This window comes from Rutilus rutilus (assembly GCF_951802725.1).
Source record: "Rutilus rutilus genome assembly, chromosome: 16".
NCBI classification, from domain to species: domain Eukaryota; kingdom Metazoa; phylum Chordata; class Actinopteri; order Cypriniformes; family Leuciscidae; genus Rutilus; species Rutilus rutilus.
In genome coordinates, this window is record NC_140224.1 from 15,776,314 (window position 1) to 15,791,321 (window position 15,008).

Genomic DNA, 15,008 nt, shown 5'->3' on the forward strand with positions numbered 1-15,008 from the left:
AAGATTACAGCTGTTTTATATTGCTTTATATATTTGTTGTAACATGGATTTATAATTTTGTATTTTTATATACTTTTTTTTTCAGATTGGAAATAGTTGTTTTCAGTTGCTTGAAAGCATTGCACGCTCAAAGGTATTTCAATTATATATTTAGTTACTTAGAAATACCTTCAAGTTGTACAATATTCATTTTATACAATATTACAATAGTTGAGTTGACAGTACATATTTTGAATGGTATCTTCTACACACAATACCCTGCAGGGCAAGAACATTTATGTAGCCAGTCTTTATGTTGTACCAACATGGCTGCCACCAAACAACTGTGATCCATTTGTGAGTCTACCTGTAAGTACATGTTGTTCTAATCCCTATTATGCATGCTGTTATGATGTGTTCACTAAAACTTTCTTATTCATGTCAGGATGATGCTTACTTGAAAGATGCCCTTGTGATTCCGATTTGGACACCAGGACACTACCAGCTGTGTGTACGTATTCACACTGCATTTAGTGAATATAAAAAATAAATAAATATATAAATATATATATATATATATATATATATATATATATATATATATATATATATATCATCTTTGCATGCCAGTAGTGCTTTGATTTCAGTGCATGTATAACTGCAGAAAGTACCAAATAGATGTAAAGGTAAACATAAAAAAGAAAAAACATATTTTGTAGAATATGAAAATACCAAAAAAAGTAATTTGTGCTGTTAATAATGTTAAGAAAAAGTAATTTGTGCTGTTAATAATGTTAAGAAAAAGTCATTTGTGCTGTTAATAATGTTAAGAAAAAGTAATTTGTGCTGTTAATAATGTTAAGAAAAAGTAATTTGTGCTGTTGTTAATGTTAAGAAAAAAACTATACTGTTCTTTTCTTTAGGTTTTGAAGCCAGCCCAGAGATTAATTCTCTTTTTAGACTCTAAATGTTCTGAGACACCACTCGGATTTGGTAACCAGAGATACAAAGCTCTGTTGAGGTCTTTGAAAAAATGTACTTAAAATGCGCGGTTGCGCTTTTGTTCAGAGAAGGTCACGTTCATTTGACCCGTCTACACTGCAAGATCATCTTATTTCAGGGATTGTTCAGTTGGAGCTGTTTTTTCGACTGTATGAAGGTTTGTACTAGTTCTAATGTGCTTCAGGTTTCTCAGACCTTTTTTGCATTAGTGATGATTTCAGATTTAAACACCTTTGTTTCATTGTGACAGCTTATGGTCTGAGAAACCTGTTATTTAACAATGCTTGCATGTTCAGTTGTTCACTAATAGTCACAGTTCTGTGACTTATTTCATGAAGTTCATAGTATTGTATGTATTTTTCAGATGTTGTTTTCCTATATTATGCATGATGGTTTGTTCTCATTGTGTTGTTGAACGGGTTTCTCAGAGGTTACTGAGAGTACTAGGGGATCCCTATCTGATTCAAGCTTGTTTTGTAATCAATATCATGCTAATAATATCTATATAGTTGCAGGCCATATTTAAAAATGTATGGAACCCCTGGCTCTTTCACTGATCCCAGTTTGAGAAACTGTTCTACAGATTTAAATGTGAAAAGTTATTAAGAAAAAACTGCTAATGTTAAAATGAACACAATCTGTAATCGACAGGGATATTGCGAACCGGTTAATGCCTGGAAAATGGGCTGAAAAGACAGGCCTTGATTTAGAGGTAAATTTGATCAAGTCTCTCTGTTACTTATTGAAATTTTAGTCACTAATGTATTTTTCTATATTAAAGGGGTTTCCAGGGCAACCATATGGTAATGACTGCGGTGTCTTCATGTTAATGGTAAGATTGATTTTTGTTTGTTAGTCATCTGGCTGTTTTTAATTCTCTTTTGCCTCATCATGTTTTTTCCCCCCTGTATAGTCTGCATTTTACCTGGTGATGGATTCCTCATTTGACTACACAATTGTGAGTACTTGTTTACAATAATGTCGAGTCAGTGTGATTTTAAAATACAAGTGGTAATAATTACCCCATAATGTTTTGTGCAGCTGGACATGCCAGAACTGCGGAAATGGTGGTGTGTGATGTTGATGGAGAACTATGGTCTGGATAGGTACAGTATTTCTTTCTTTCTTTTTTTGGATATAAACAAATAAATAACGGAAAAATGAGTAATATTGTCATGCTTTACAGCCATGGAAAGGTTTTTGCACACTTTACTGAGGAGTCTAAAACCTTCCTAAGGGGTGATCAACAGCCAGTTTTTAGACTAAAGAAAAGGAAGTTTGAGGAGACCTCTCAGGTGAAAGCTTATACTAGGGAATATAACACTTAAAATGTCATATTACTTTGTGAATGTTTGATTTGCTTATGCTGTGGTGTTTGACTAACAGGCAGAGCCACAACATCAGGTTCAAGAATTATCATCACAGGTATGTACTGTGTAGTTGGTTCTAAAAAAAGCTAATTATCTTTAAATAAAAAGTTATAAAGTTAACACCGACTTAAATTAAATATTAATTTATTTGTATTTTATATATTTTTAGGCAGATGTACTGCATCCTGTGTTGGAGGATACACCACTAGAATCATCACAAGAGGTACACTGTTCCATGACTAGCAACAAAGTCATAATAATTGAAAATAGTTGTTGTTTTGCTTTGGTTTTTGTTGTCAATGTGTTTGGTTTATCACAGTTGTATCTCCTTTGTTCTCTGTGTTTTTTCACAGAGTCGATTGATGCCAGATTTGAAGATAGCCAGCAAGTGGTGTTTGGATCAGTCAAGTGTGCTGCTTGGTTCTGTTCAGGTGCCCAAAGTACTGTGTATGGAGGAACAAGACGTTGCGGAAGCAATTGAGAGATTAGAGAAGGCTGAGTTTCCAGAGGACAGAATAGATGCTCTGGAACCCTTTTGCTTCATCTTTACCGAAATTAATGAAATGGAAATGTTTCTTGAACATGTAGTTGATGTTATGAAATTAAAGGTAAATTGTCGAACTGCAATAGAGGAAAGCGCATAATGTGCCAGTGTGTTTTTGTTTTTTATATATGGAAGGGGTAAAAAGTGGTTTCTTTCTATTGTACTAATTGTATATTGTGTATTTGTACGTTGTTTAATTGCAAATTGACATTTACAATAAAAATAAATGAATTACATATTTTAATGGTATTAACATTTACAATGAAAAAAAAAAAATTTCATTTTTTGTTTTTAAATTGTATAAACCTGATTGTTCCTTTGTATCCTTGATGGTCATTCGCTTTGCTAGTATAATAATACGATATTTGCCTACTTGAATGTCAAATTAAAAATATAACAATATTTTGATAACGCAAGCTACAAAATATAACTTTTGAGGAAGATTTAGGAGGCGCTATAGCACGTAAGTCATACCTGTCAACCCTCCCATTTTTCCCGGGATTCTTGCTATCCCGCTATCATCCCGTTTAAATATTTCCCGTATTTTTAATCTTTCCATTAGTATATAAAAAAAATCGTAAGTCATACCTGTCAACCCTCCCCTTTTTCCCGGGATTCTTGCTATCCCGCTATCATCCCGTTTAAATATTTCCCGTATTTTTAATCTTTCTATTAGTATATAAAAAAAATCGCGCAAAGAAGAACAGCAGCATCCCGAGGATGGATGAACATGAGAGATGGCATTGGAGACTATGCAATAGTCCCCCCTCCCGTAAGTATGACGTAAGTACTTTAATGATCTGCTGGAAACATATTTCCGGTTAATTCGTGTCGATTGCAAGTGACGTCACTTGCAGAGGAAGCGCTGGTGTCTGAGAGTGCAAGTCTGAGAGTGCAAGTGCAGGTCTGCAGCCAGACCCTATTGATTTTGTCCGCCTTGAGCCAAGGATTCCAACGATATAAGACACTTGATCCTGGGACAAGCGGTCTAAGAGTTATGAGTGATTTTGAACTTTTGGTTGCTGTAGCGCCACCTATGGGCCATTCGGGGTCATACTCTGATAGGTTGTCCCCAAATTGAGGCCTACCATCTGGCCAGGTTTCAAGTCTCTAGGCCTTACGGTTTGTCCTGCACGATGCGTTTTACGAATCCTTACAATTACAATAGGGTTTCAGCATTTCATGCTTGAACCCCTAATAAGAATGAAGGCTTTTTGCCAGTTATAGCGCCACCTGTGGTCCGATCTCCATGAAACTCTGCATGCTTCCTCACCATGTTCTGACACATATGCTCATCAATTTTGGTGAAGTTCTGAGTTTTCATTTGGGATGTATAGGCTTTTTAGTGTATTTTGCCACGCCCCTTTTCTAAATGACCCTGTTACAGCCACCCAAATGCAAAAGTTCAACTTTTTTTCGATAATTATTGATCTAGAGAGTCCAGAGAATTGTCCTAGACTGGTTTGGTTCCGATCGGGCGAAAAACCAGGGACTAGTTCGCAAAAGTAGGTTTTGGACAAAATCCGACATAGCAGAAAATTTCCCCTGCCTACATCCAAATCGGAGATAGCCATTTTGTCCGCCTTGAGCCAAGGATTCCAACGATATAAGACACTTGATCCTGGGACAAGCGGTCTAAGAGTTATGAGTGATTTTGAACTTTTGGTTGCTGTAGCGCCACCTATGGGCCATTCGGGGTCATACTCTGATAGGTTGTCCCCAAATTGAGGCCTACCATCTGGCCAGGTTTCAAGTCTCTAGGCCTTACGGTTTGTCCTGCACGATGCGTTTTACGAATCCTTACAATTACAATAGGGTTTCAGCATTTCATGCTTGAACCCCTAATAAGAATGAAGGCTTTTTGCCAGTTATAGCGCCACCTGTGGTCCGATCTCCATGAAACTCTGCATGCTTCCTCACCATGTTCTGACACATATGCTCATCAATTTTGGTGAAGTTCTGAGTTTTCATTTGGGATGTATAGGCTTTTTAGTGTATTTTGCCACGCCCCTTTTCTAAATGACCCTGTTACAGCCACCCAAATGCAAAAGTTCAACTTTTTTTCGATAATTATTGATCTAGAGAGTCCAGAGAATTGTCCTAGACTGGTTTGGTTCCGATCGGGCGAAAAACCAGGGACTAGTTCGCAAAAGTAGGTTTTGGACAAAATCCGACATAGCAGAAAATTTCCCCTGCCTACATCCAAATCGGAGATAGCCATTTTGTCCGCCTTGAGCCAAGGATTCCAACGATATAAGACACTTGATCCTGGGACAAGCGGTCTAAGAGTTATGAGTGATTTTGAACTTTTGGTTGCTGTAGCGCCACCTATGGGCCATTCGGGGTCATACTCTGATAGGTTGTCCCCAAATTGAGGCCTACCATCTGGCCAGGTTTCAAGTCTCTAGGCCTTACGGTTTGTCCTGCACGATGCGTTTTACGAATCCTTACAATTACAATAGGGTTTCAGCATTTCATGCTTGAACCCCTAATAAGAATGAAGGCTTTTTGCCAGTTATAGCGCCACCTGTGGTCCGATCTCCATGAAACTCTGCATGCTTCCTCACCATGTTCTGACACATATGCTCATCAATTTTGGTGAAGTTCTGAGTTTTCATTTGGGATGTATAGGCTTTTTAGTGTATTTTGCCACGCCCCTTTTCTAAATGACCCTGTTACAGCCACCCAAATGCAAAAGTTCAACTTTTTTTCGATAATTATTGATCTAGAGAGTCCAGAGAATTGTCCTAGACTGGTTTGGTTCCGATCGGGCGAAAAACCAGGGACTAGTTCGCAAAAGTAGGTTTTGGACAAAATCCGACATAGCAGAAAATTTCCCCTGCCTACATCCAAATCGGAGATAGCCATTTTGTCCGCCTTGAGCCAAGGATTCCAACGATATAAGACACTTGATCCTGGGACAAGCGGTCTAAGAGTTATGAGTGATTTTGAACTTTTGGTTGCTGTAGCGCCACCTATGGGCCATTCGGGGTCATACTCTGATAGGTTGTCCCCAAATTGAGGCCTACCATCTGGCCAGGTTTCAAGTCTCTAGGCCTTACGGTTTGTCCTGCACGATGCGTTTTACGAATCCTTACAATTACAATAGGGTTTCAGCATTTCATGCTTGAACCCCTAATAAGAATGAAGGCTTTTTGCCAGTTATAGCGCCACCTGTGGTCCGATCTCCATGAAACTCTGCATGCTTCCTCACCATGTTCTGACACATATGCTCATCAATTTTGGTGAAGTTTTGAGTTTTCATTTGGGATGTATAGGCTTTTTAGTGTATTTTGCCACGCCCCTTTTCTAAATGACCCTGTTACAGCCACCCAAATGCAAAAGTTCAACTTTTTTTCGATAATTATTGATCTAGAGAGTCCAGAGAATTGTCCTAGACTGGTTTGGTTCCGATCGGGCGAAAAACCAGGGACTAGTTCGCAAAAGTAGGTTTTGGACAAAATCCGACATAGCAGAAAATTTCCCCTGCCTACATCCAAATCGGAGATAGCCATTTTGTCCGCCTTGAGCCAAGGATTCCAACGATATAAGACACTTGATCCTGGGACAAGCGGTCTAAGAGTTATGAGTGATTTTGAACTTTTGGTTGCTGTAGCGCCACCTATGGGCCATTCGGGGTCATACTCTGATAGGTTGTCCCCAAATTGAGGCCTACCATCTGGCCAGGTTTCAAGTCTCTAGGCCTTACGGTTTGTCCTGCACGATGCGTTTTACGAATCCTTACAATTACAATAGGGTTTCAGCATTTCATGCTTGAACCCCTAATAAGAATGAAGGCTTTTTGCCAGTTATAGCGCCACCTGTGGTCCGATCTCCATGAAACTCTGCATGCTTCCTCACCATGTTCTGACACATATGCTCATCAATTTTGGTGAAGTTCTGAGTTTTCATTTGGGATGTATAGGCTTTTTAGTGTATTTTGCCACGCCCCTTTTCTAAATGACCCTGTTACAGCCACCCAAATGCAAAAGTTCAACTTTTTTTCGATAATTATTGATCTAGAGAGTCCAGAGAATTGTCCTAGACTGGTTTGGTTCCGATCGGGCGAAAAACCAGGGACTAGTTCGCAAAAGTAGGTTTTGGACAAAATCCGACATAGCAGAAAATTTCCCCTGCCTACATCCAAATCGGAGATAGCCATTTTGTCCGCCTTGAGCCAAGGATTCCAACGATATAAGACACTTGATCCTGGGACAAGCGGTCTAAGAGTTATGAGTGATTTTGAACTTTTGGTTGCTGTAGCGCCACCTATGGGCCATTCGGGGTCATACTCTGATAGGTTGTCCCCAAATTGAGGCCTACCATCTGGCCAGGTTTCAAGTCTCTAGGCCTTACGGTTTGTCCTGCACGATGCGTTTTACGAATCCTTACAATTACAATAGGGTTTCAGCATTTCATGCTTGAACCCCTAATAATAATAAAAATCTGTACAATTACAATAGGGTTTCAGCACTTCGTGCTTGAACCCCTAATTAGCAGTAGATAGTCTTTGGGCAAATACTGTTAAAAACACTATTGTAAATACCTTTATAAAAGCAATCGAGTTACTGAGAGTATGAGTTAGACTCGAGAATATTAGGGTTAATAAAACAATGTACTTTGTCAGAGGAAAGTTATGGTTATATGGAAAGCGTACAGTTTTGCACAAAGCTTTGCGGAATGGACCAGAAAGCAGTGTAATGTGCAGTAGGAACTTTACAACGTGTATTTAGAGCAAATCATAAGAACATAAGATCGGATGAAAAGAGTGAGAAGTCATTATATTATATATTGGCCATCTAAGTATGAACTGATTGTTCTTTACTATTGTTGTGAAGCGTCCTTGAGCTTGGAAGAGGCGCTATATAAATTAAGCATTATTATCAACTAAAGCTTTTAAGGATTTAATTACTACGAAAGATAAAGTATTAAAAAAGTTGATAAATATACAATAAAGTTATTAGAAAGTAAGCATTGGATTAAGAAAAATTTGAGTTTAATGAAATAAGAAAGGAAGGACTATAGGTTTATACAGGTTTACAATATAGGATACAATATAGGTTTCTTACCTATAGTTGTGATAACTGCAATAAAAATCCTCAAATGGAACAGAACAGAACAGACTCATTCTAGCGTGTCATTGTGTGTGTGAGACAGCAAGAATGCAGAGTAATGGGGTAATAAAACTACTGATAGCGTGTCTCTGGATGGAGCCAGTTAAAGTTAAGGAATACAATAACCAAAGCTATGCAGGATTAAAACCGGGTAAAAACATGATATGAATGAAATAAAGCTAAAATAAACAAGAGGCTGTATTGGCAGAGCAAGTAAATGAGGCTGTAAACAAATACTGTAAATTTGTTGGTAATGGCTTGGACATCTGACACCGTAAGTATACAAACTAAGACAACCCTTGACAGAAGGGGAATATGTGTTAGTAGATTTCTAGAAGGGGAATGAAGCTCAATTTAAAGTGAAAAATCTTCTAACACATAAAGCAAGAACTTGTAATCTTAAGAACTTGGAACTTTAGAAGTGAAAACTGAAGAGTGACTAAGAAGGAGCCGAATGATTAATGACTGAGAGATGTCTTACAGAAAGCTCAACTTTATGTTATATCTTTCAGGAAATGGAGAATCGAGATGTTGGGCTAACAGAGGTGTCCCAGAATAACACAGTGATAAGAGAAAGGCTTGTTTAAGTCAAATGTTATGGTAACATTGATAAACATAGCAGTAGTTGTGTTAGTATTCTGGATTATAGTAACATTTAATACGAATTTGACTATAATAAATTAAGACACTGAGAGAAAAAAAAAAAAGTGAGATTTATATATATATAGATCCTGATTAAATTTTTTTTTGAATAAAATACATTTTAGTAACAATGGAGAGGACTAGTATACAATAGAAAAGTATAGGCTAAATGAAACTTTGCAGAGATTAATAAATCTAAGAAATCTAATTTATAATTTAAAATGGGTATTGTCAGGCTTCTTGGGTGGATGAAGTAGGAGACGAACACGAAGACTATGAATTCCAAGGTTTTAATTCTCAAACATAACAGATACACAAAAACAGGGAGCGTGTGCTCAGAGCAGGAACCTAATATTAAACATTGACCGACAAGTGATGAGTGAACAGAAGGAACTTAAATACACAGACAGATGAACACAAGACAGGTGATGCAGATGATGATGATGACGAACAGGCGGGTAATGAAGGGAGTGAGAACAGGTGTGGAAACAAGGAGGATTCTGGGAACTGTAGTGCAGACAGGACGATGACAGACGGTGAATGTGACATTACTCCCCCCTCCCGGTAGGCGCGTCCTCGCGCCGTAGAAAGACCAAAGGGGTGGGAGGGTGGGCGCCCTGGAGGCTGACAGGGAAGACAAGGCAAGGGAGACAAGGCAGGAAGCCTCCAGGGCGGAGCAGACTGTGGGTGTGGTCACGGTGGAGCAGGCTGTGGGCGTGGCCAGGACAGAGACGACCCCTCGGGCGGCCACGGCGGTGAGGACCCTTCGGGTGGCCACGGCGGAGAGGACCCTTCGGGTGGCCAGGGCGGTGATGTCCCCTCAGGCGACCACGGCAGTGAGGACCCTTCGGGTGGCCATGGCGGTCCGGACCCTTCGGGTGGCCAAGGCGGTGCGGACCCTTCGGGTGGCCATGGCGGAGAAGACCCTTCGGGTGGCCATGGCGGAGAAGACCCTTCGGGTGGCCATGGCGGAGAAGACCCTTCAGGTGGCCACGGCGGTGAAGACCCTTCAGGTGGCCACGGCGGTGAAGACCCTTCAGGTGGCCACGGCGGAGAAGACCCTTCAGGTGGCCATGGCGGAGAAGACCCTTCAGGTGGCCACGGCGGTGAAGACCCTTCAGGTGGCCATGGTGGTGAAGACCCTTCAGGTGGCCATGGTGGTGAAGACCCTTCAGGTGGCCATGGCGGAGCCCTATGGCCCCCCCCCAAAAAATACTTGGGAAAAGTCCCGGGTACTAGAGAGGGCTCGGTGCTGGGCAGATCCAGCGACGAGGGCTCGGTGCTGGGCAGATCCAGCGACGAGGGCTCGGTGCTGGGCAGATCCAGCGACGAGGGCTCGGTGCTGGGCAGATCCAGCGGCGAGGTCTCGGTGCTGGGCAGATCCAGCGACGAGGGCTCGGTGCTGGGCAGATCCAGCGACGAGGGCTCGGTGCTGGGCAGATCCAGCGACGAGGGCTCGGTGCTGGGCAGATCCAGCGACGAGGGCTCGGTGCTGGGCAGATCCAGCGACGAGGGCTCGGTGCTGGGCAGATCCAGCGACGAGGGCTCGGTGCTGGGCAGATCCAGCGACGAGGGCTCGGTGCTGGGCAGATCCAGCGACGAGGGCTTTGTGCTGGGCAGATCCAGCGACGAGGGCTTTGTGCTGGGCAGATCCAGCGATGAGGGCTTTGTGCTGGGCAGATCCAGCGATGAGGGCTTTGTGCTGGGCAGATCCAGCGATGAGGGCTTTGTGCTGGGCAGATCCAGCGATGAGGGCTTTGTGCTGGGCAGGACCAGCGGCGAAGAGGGCTCTGAGCTGGGCGGAACCAGCGGCGAAGAGGGCTCTGAGCTGGGCGGAACCAGCGGCGAAGAGGGCTCTGAGCTGGGCGGAACCAGCGGCGAAGAGGGCTCTGAGCTGGGCGGAACCAGCGGCGAAGAGGGCTCTGAGCTGGGCGGAACCAGCGGCGAAGAGGGCTCTGAGCTGGGCGGGACCAGCGGCGAAGAGGGCTCTGGGCTGGACGGGACCAGCGGCGAAGAGGGCTCTGGGCTGGACGGGACCAGCGGCGAAGAGGGCTCTGAGCTGGGCAGGACCAGCGGCGAAGAAAGCTTTGAGCTGGGCGGGACCAGCGGCGAAGAGGGCTCTGAGCTGGGCAGGACCAGCGGCAAAGAGGGCTCTGAGCTGGGCAGGACCAGCGGCGAAGAGGGCTTTGAGCTGGACAGGACCAGCGGCGAAGAGGGCTCTGAGCTGGGCAGGACCAGCGGCGAAGAAAGCTTTGAGCTGGACGGAACCAGCGGCGAAGGGAGCTTCAAGCTCGGCGGAATAAAAGAAAATAAAATCTCTGCGGGCATGACGCTGTCAGTCTCAGGGGCGGCGGGCATGACGCATACTGCCTTGGCTCCGGCAGATCTGGCGTGAAGTGCAGGCTCGGCTGGACTGGCGTGAAGTGCTGGCTCCGCTGGACTGGCGTGAAGTGCAGGTTCGGCTGAACTGACGTGAAGTGCAGGCTCGGCTGGACTGGCGTGAAGTGCAGGCTCGACTGGACCGGCGTATTCAATGGCTTTTCTGACTGACATGAAGGCTGGGTCGAACATCTTCAAAGCCAGGTCTGCACTGTTCGACACCAGCTTACGAGCTCGGGGCCAGAGGATCCCCGCAATCAATCTCCCCATCTTTTCTTTTTTTTTTTTATGGTCGGTCAATCTGTCAGGCTTCTTGGGTGGATGAAGTAGGAGACGAACACGAAGACTATGAATTCCAAGGTTTTAATTCTCAAACATAACAGATACACAAAAACAGGGAGCGTGTGCTCAGAGCAGGAACCTAATATTAAACATTGACCGACAAGTGATGAGTGAACAGAAGGAACTTAAATACACAGACAGATGAACACAAGACAGGTGATGCAGATGATGATGATGACGAACAGGCGGGTAATGAAGGGAGTGAGAACAGGTGTGGAAACAAGGAGGATTCTGGGAACTGTAGTGCAGACAGGACGATGACAGACGGTGAATGTGACAGGTATAGTGAAACCAATAAAAGCTGAAGTAACCTTAAGAAAGTGAAAAGTATTCAGTAAGGAAAAAATAAGTTTTTAAAGATAGCATTACTTTAGATGACTAAAGTTATAACTCTAGATGACAATCATAATGAGTGTGCTAAAGATGCAATAGGAAATCATATATAATGAGTAGTAGTAAGATATTAAGAAAGATTAAGCAATCAAGTAAAAATCTAACTTGAAAAGCTGGAGAGATGAAACTGTATATGGGTAGGAAATTGGAAATGTGAAAATAACTTTAATGAAAATAACAAATATAAAGATGAATGTTTAAGGCTAACATTTTCAGAGGAAAATGAAATTAAGACTCAAAGAGTGAGAACTAAAATAAAGTTGAAGCAATTACAAATGTAGAGAAATTGAATAGCAGAGATTATACAGTATTGATCAGATGACAATACAGTTTAGACTGTTTAATGTGCGGGATGATGTAATGCACAAGTATGGAAAGATAATTACAATAAAACAAGGGTCTGATAAAAGGCTCAAAGTTAAGGCATGATAGTAAGAATACAGTATAATAATACAAAATGGGTAAAAAAGTATCCCATACTTACAGTCTTGATGAGATGAAGTAATAACTATGAAGTAATAATTAACTGGGAGACTCCTAAAGGAATTACAAAATATTATGTAAGAGACAAAATATGCCACAACAAGCATATACATGGGATTTAAGTGGTAATTTGGTAGAGGATGAGGAATTGTTCAATTTGAATAAATTCTTGACTGTAAAGTATTTTGGAGGAATGAATCAAAGCATATATACGAATTGGCATCAGACTTGGACAGTAATAATAGAAGGAATGATATAAAACAAGGCATTGTTTAATGATGAAGCAAGAAAAAAAACTTTTGCTAATTAAATAAGAAAAATAACAGATATATAGAACACTGAAGTGGATAGTAAATAATACTAGAATGAAATCAAATATAGTTACAATAGTGTTTTAATTATTATTGAGTTGTCTGGTTTAGGAAGGATTTTAAGAATATTTTGTTTATCTGGAATATGTAAATTGTTAAAGGACTGAAAAAGGGGTATGAATTGACTTATGTACAAGTATACCATCACATAAGAGAATAGGTGTTGTGAGACTGTATAAAGCAACAAATGTCTAATAACATAGACAGAGAACTAGAGACTTGAGATATCAGCACATCTCAACTTGATATACAGCAGACTGACCTCTACAAGACCTTTTAGAGGCCTGGAGGAACATGCCATGTTCAACACTGGTAAATATACATTTATTATATCTAAAAAAATATAACTTTATGCAGTAATGACAATTGAACATGGTAAATAATGAAAAGAAGAAGTAGTATTGGAAGTTATGAAATGGCACAGTACTTTGGACTATAATGTGTTTATAGGAACTTAGGAGAACGTCTACTGGACAAGTGTTATCCAAAAATCAGAGTTATTGGATTTTAGTTATGATGAATGTATGAAATGTCATGAAATGTTGTGGGAGAAAGAGGTTGCATTGTCAATGGTCTTTGCAACACCTGTTATGAAAAAACAAATATAGTGATTTGGTATACTGAATGAGGCGTAATTGAATATTGTATAGATGTGTTCGACTTAGTAGAGCATCTTAATGTGGAAATAGTAGACAAATTTAAATACATGTTTAAAGTGCTCCAGCCAGAGGCCTGAGAAATATACAGTGATTTATCGGCTCATAAAGTTAGGAGGAAAGGAGACCAGTTGTTTGTGCATAGGTTACATGCTAGACCTATAGAGGATAATATAAAAGTAATCAAATTTGATGGAATATTTTATCTTATAGCGCAGAGCAGTGATGGATCCCCGAGTGAAAGAGGGGCAAACTCTCCCGTCCCAATTGGCTCACCAGAACTCCAGGAGGGGGAATGCGGCCAGGGGGAAGGTAGAGATACTGAAAGCCCAAATTCCGGCTGTCAATTTTTGCAGAAAATGTTTGATTGACGGATGTGGCCGCACCTTTATCTGTGAAACCCCTGGTGAACAATTGATTGGGGCCTGTCTGCATGAAGTAACGAATGGCAGACTAATGCGAGTTAAATTTGGATGTTATTTGATTATAATAAAACAAAGTACAGAAATCTGGCCTTCTGGGAATCCGGTACAAGGAAAAATGATTGAAAGTAAATTAATGAAACCAAAGAATAAGAGACCTTGGGTGGAGCACTATATGAACATTTTTCAAATGAATGTCACTACTAAGACAGGTCAGTTATATGCTAAATTGGCAAAATATGACAAAAAGAGAGGGTGTTACATGACTTACTTGACTTTGGAAATAAAAGAATACATTTGCATAAAGGGGCGTGTTGTGTGAAACATGCAATTGATTCTGTTATGACTCATATAAACAGGCTTATAATGGCTATAATAATGCCTTTATGTAAAGGAAAACACTGTAATAGATTTCTTATAAGGGAAATCTTTATGTAAAGGAAAACACTGTAATAGATTTCTTATAAGGGAAATCTTTATGTAAGGGAAAACATTATTATTGGTTTATAGAAAAGACACTGAGACATTTTTATTTGAAAATGTTTTATTGGTTTATAAAAAAGACACTGAGACATGTTTGTATTTGAAAGTGGTTTATTGGTTTATAGAAAAGACACTGAGATATGTTTTTATAAAATTGTTTTATTGGTTTATAGAAAAGACACTGTTTTTTTTATGTTTCTATAAAATTGTTTTATTGATACATTTGATTGGTTAAAGAAAAAGACACTGTAAACCATTTGTGGAAAAGTCATTAATTGATATTTATATAGAAAAAAAAATACCACACTTAATGTTGTAAGCATTTATTTATTATAGCAGAGAGAAATTGAAAATGTATTAGAAAGAGCTGTGCCAAAGAAAGAAGAAAAAATGCAAGCATTACCCGTTTGATGAGGATGAGGCGCAGGAGAAAGGCAGAGGATCCAGAGCCAGCAAGCAAAGGAGAACAAAGGAAAGAGCTTTATATATGAAGTTTGTAAGGGGGTTTCCAGAACTGAGGACAGTTCAACACTTCAGATTGGACAGATCGTCTGTGAAGGATTGAATCTGTGCGGAGGGCGTGTGGACTATAAAAAGTATTGTCAGGAATGACAAGGGGAGACGCGGATTCAACGGGTCACCACCAGTCCAACCACCAGTCCGCCTCTCCGGTGTTAGAAGTCTCTTGATTCCTGCAGGCCTCCTGCAGTCAAAGTTTGTAAACTGCTTGTTTTTGATTTGATTCGATTTGATATTATCGATTTATATATTAGTGTTTTGTATGTGAACTGATTAACCTAAATTTAATAAAAACTACTTATTTTTGAT

The 15,008-nt window shown here is 40.8% G+C and overlaps 1 protein-coding gene across 1 annotated transcript; it reads left to right on the forward strand.

The window, feature by feature from the left end:
• Positions 1-1,468: 1,468 nt before the first annotated feature.
• LOC311306258 (uncharacterized protein) lies at positions 1,469-8,596 on the forward strand (the record flags this gene model as incomplete). The annotated part of the gene is made up of 9 exons (XM_084434580.1): positions 1,469-1,693; positions 1,763-1,813; positions 1,895-1,939; positions 2,023-2,087; positions 2,168-2,276; positions 2,368-2,406; positions 2,521-2,574; positions 2,705-2,959; positions 8,522-8,596. The coding sequence occupies exons 1-9, from the start codon at positions 1,652-1,654 to the stop codon at positions 8,594-8,596; spliced, it is 735 nt and encodes a 244-aa protein (XP_084290706.1). The 5' UTR covers positions 1,469-1,651.
• Between the last annotated feature and the right edge of the window lie 6,412 nt (positions 8,597-15,008).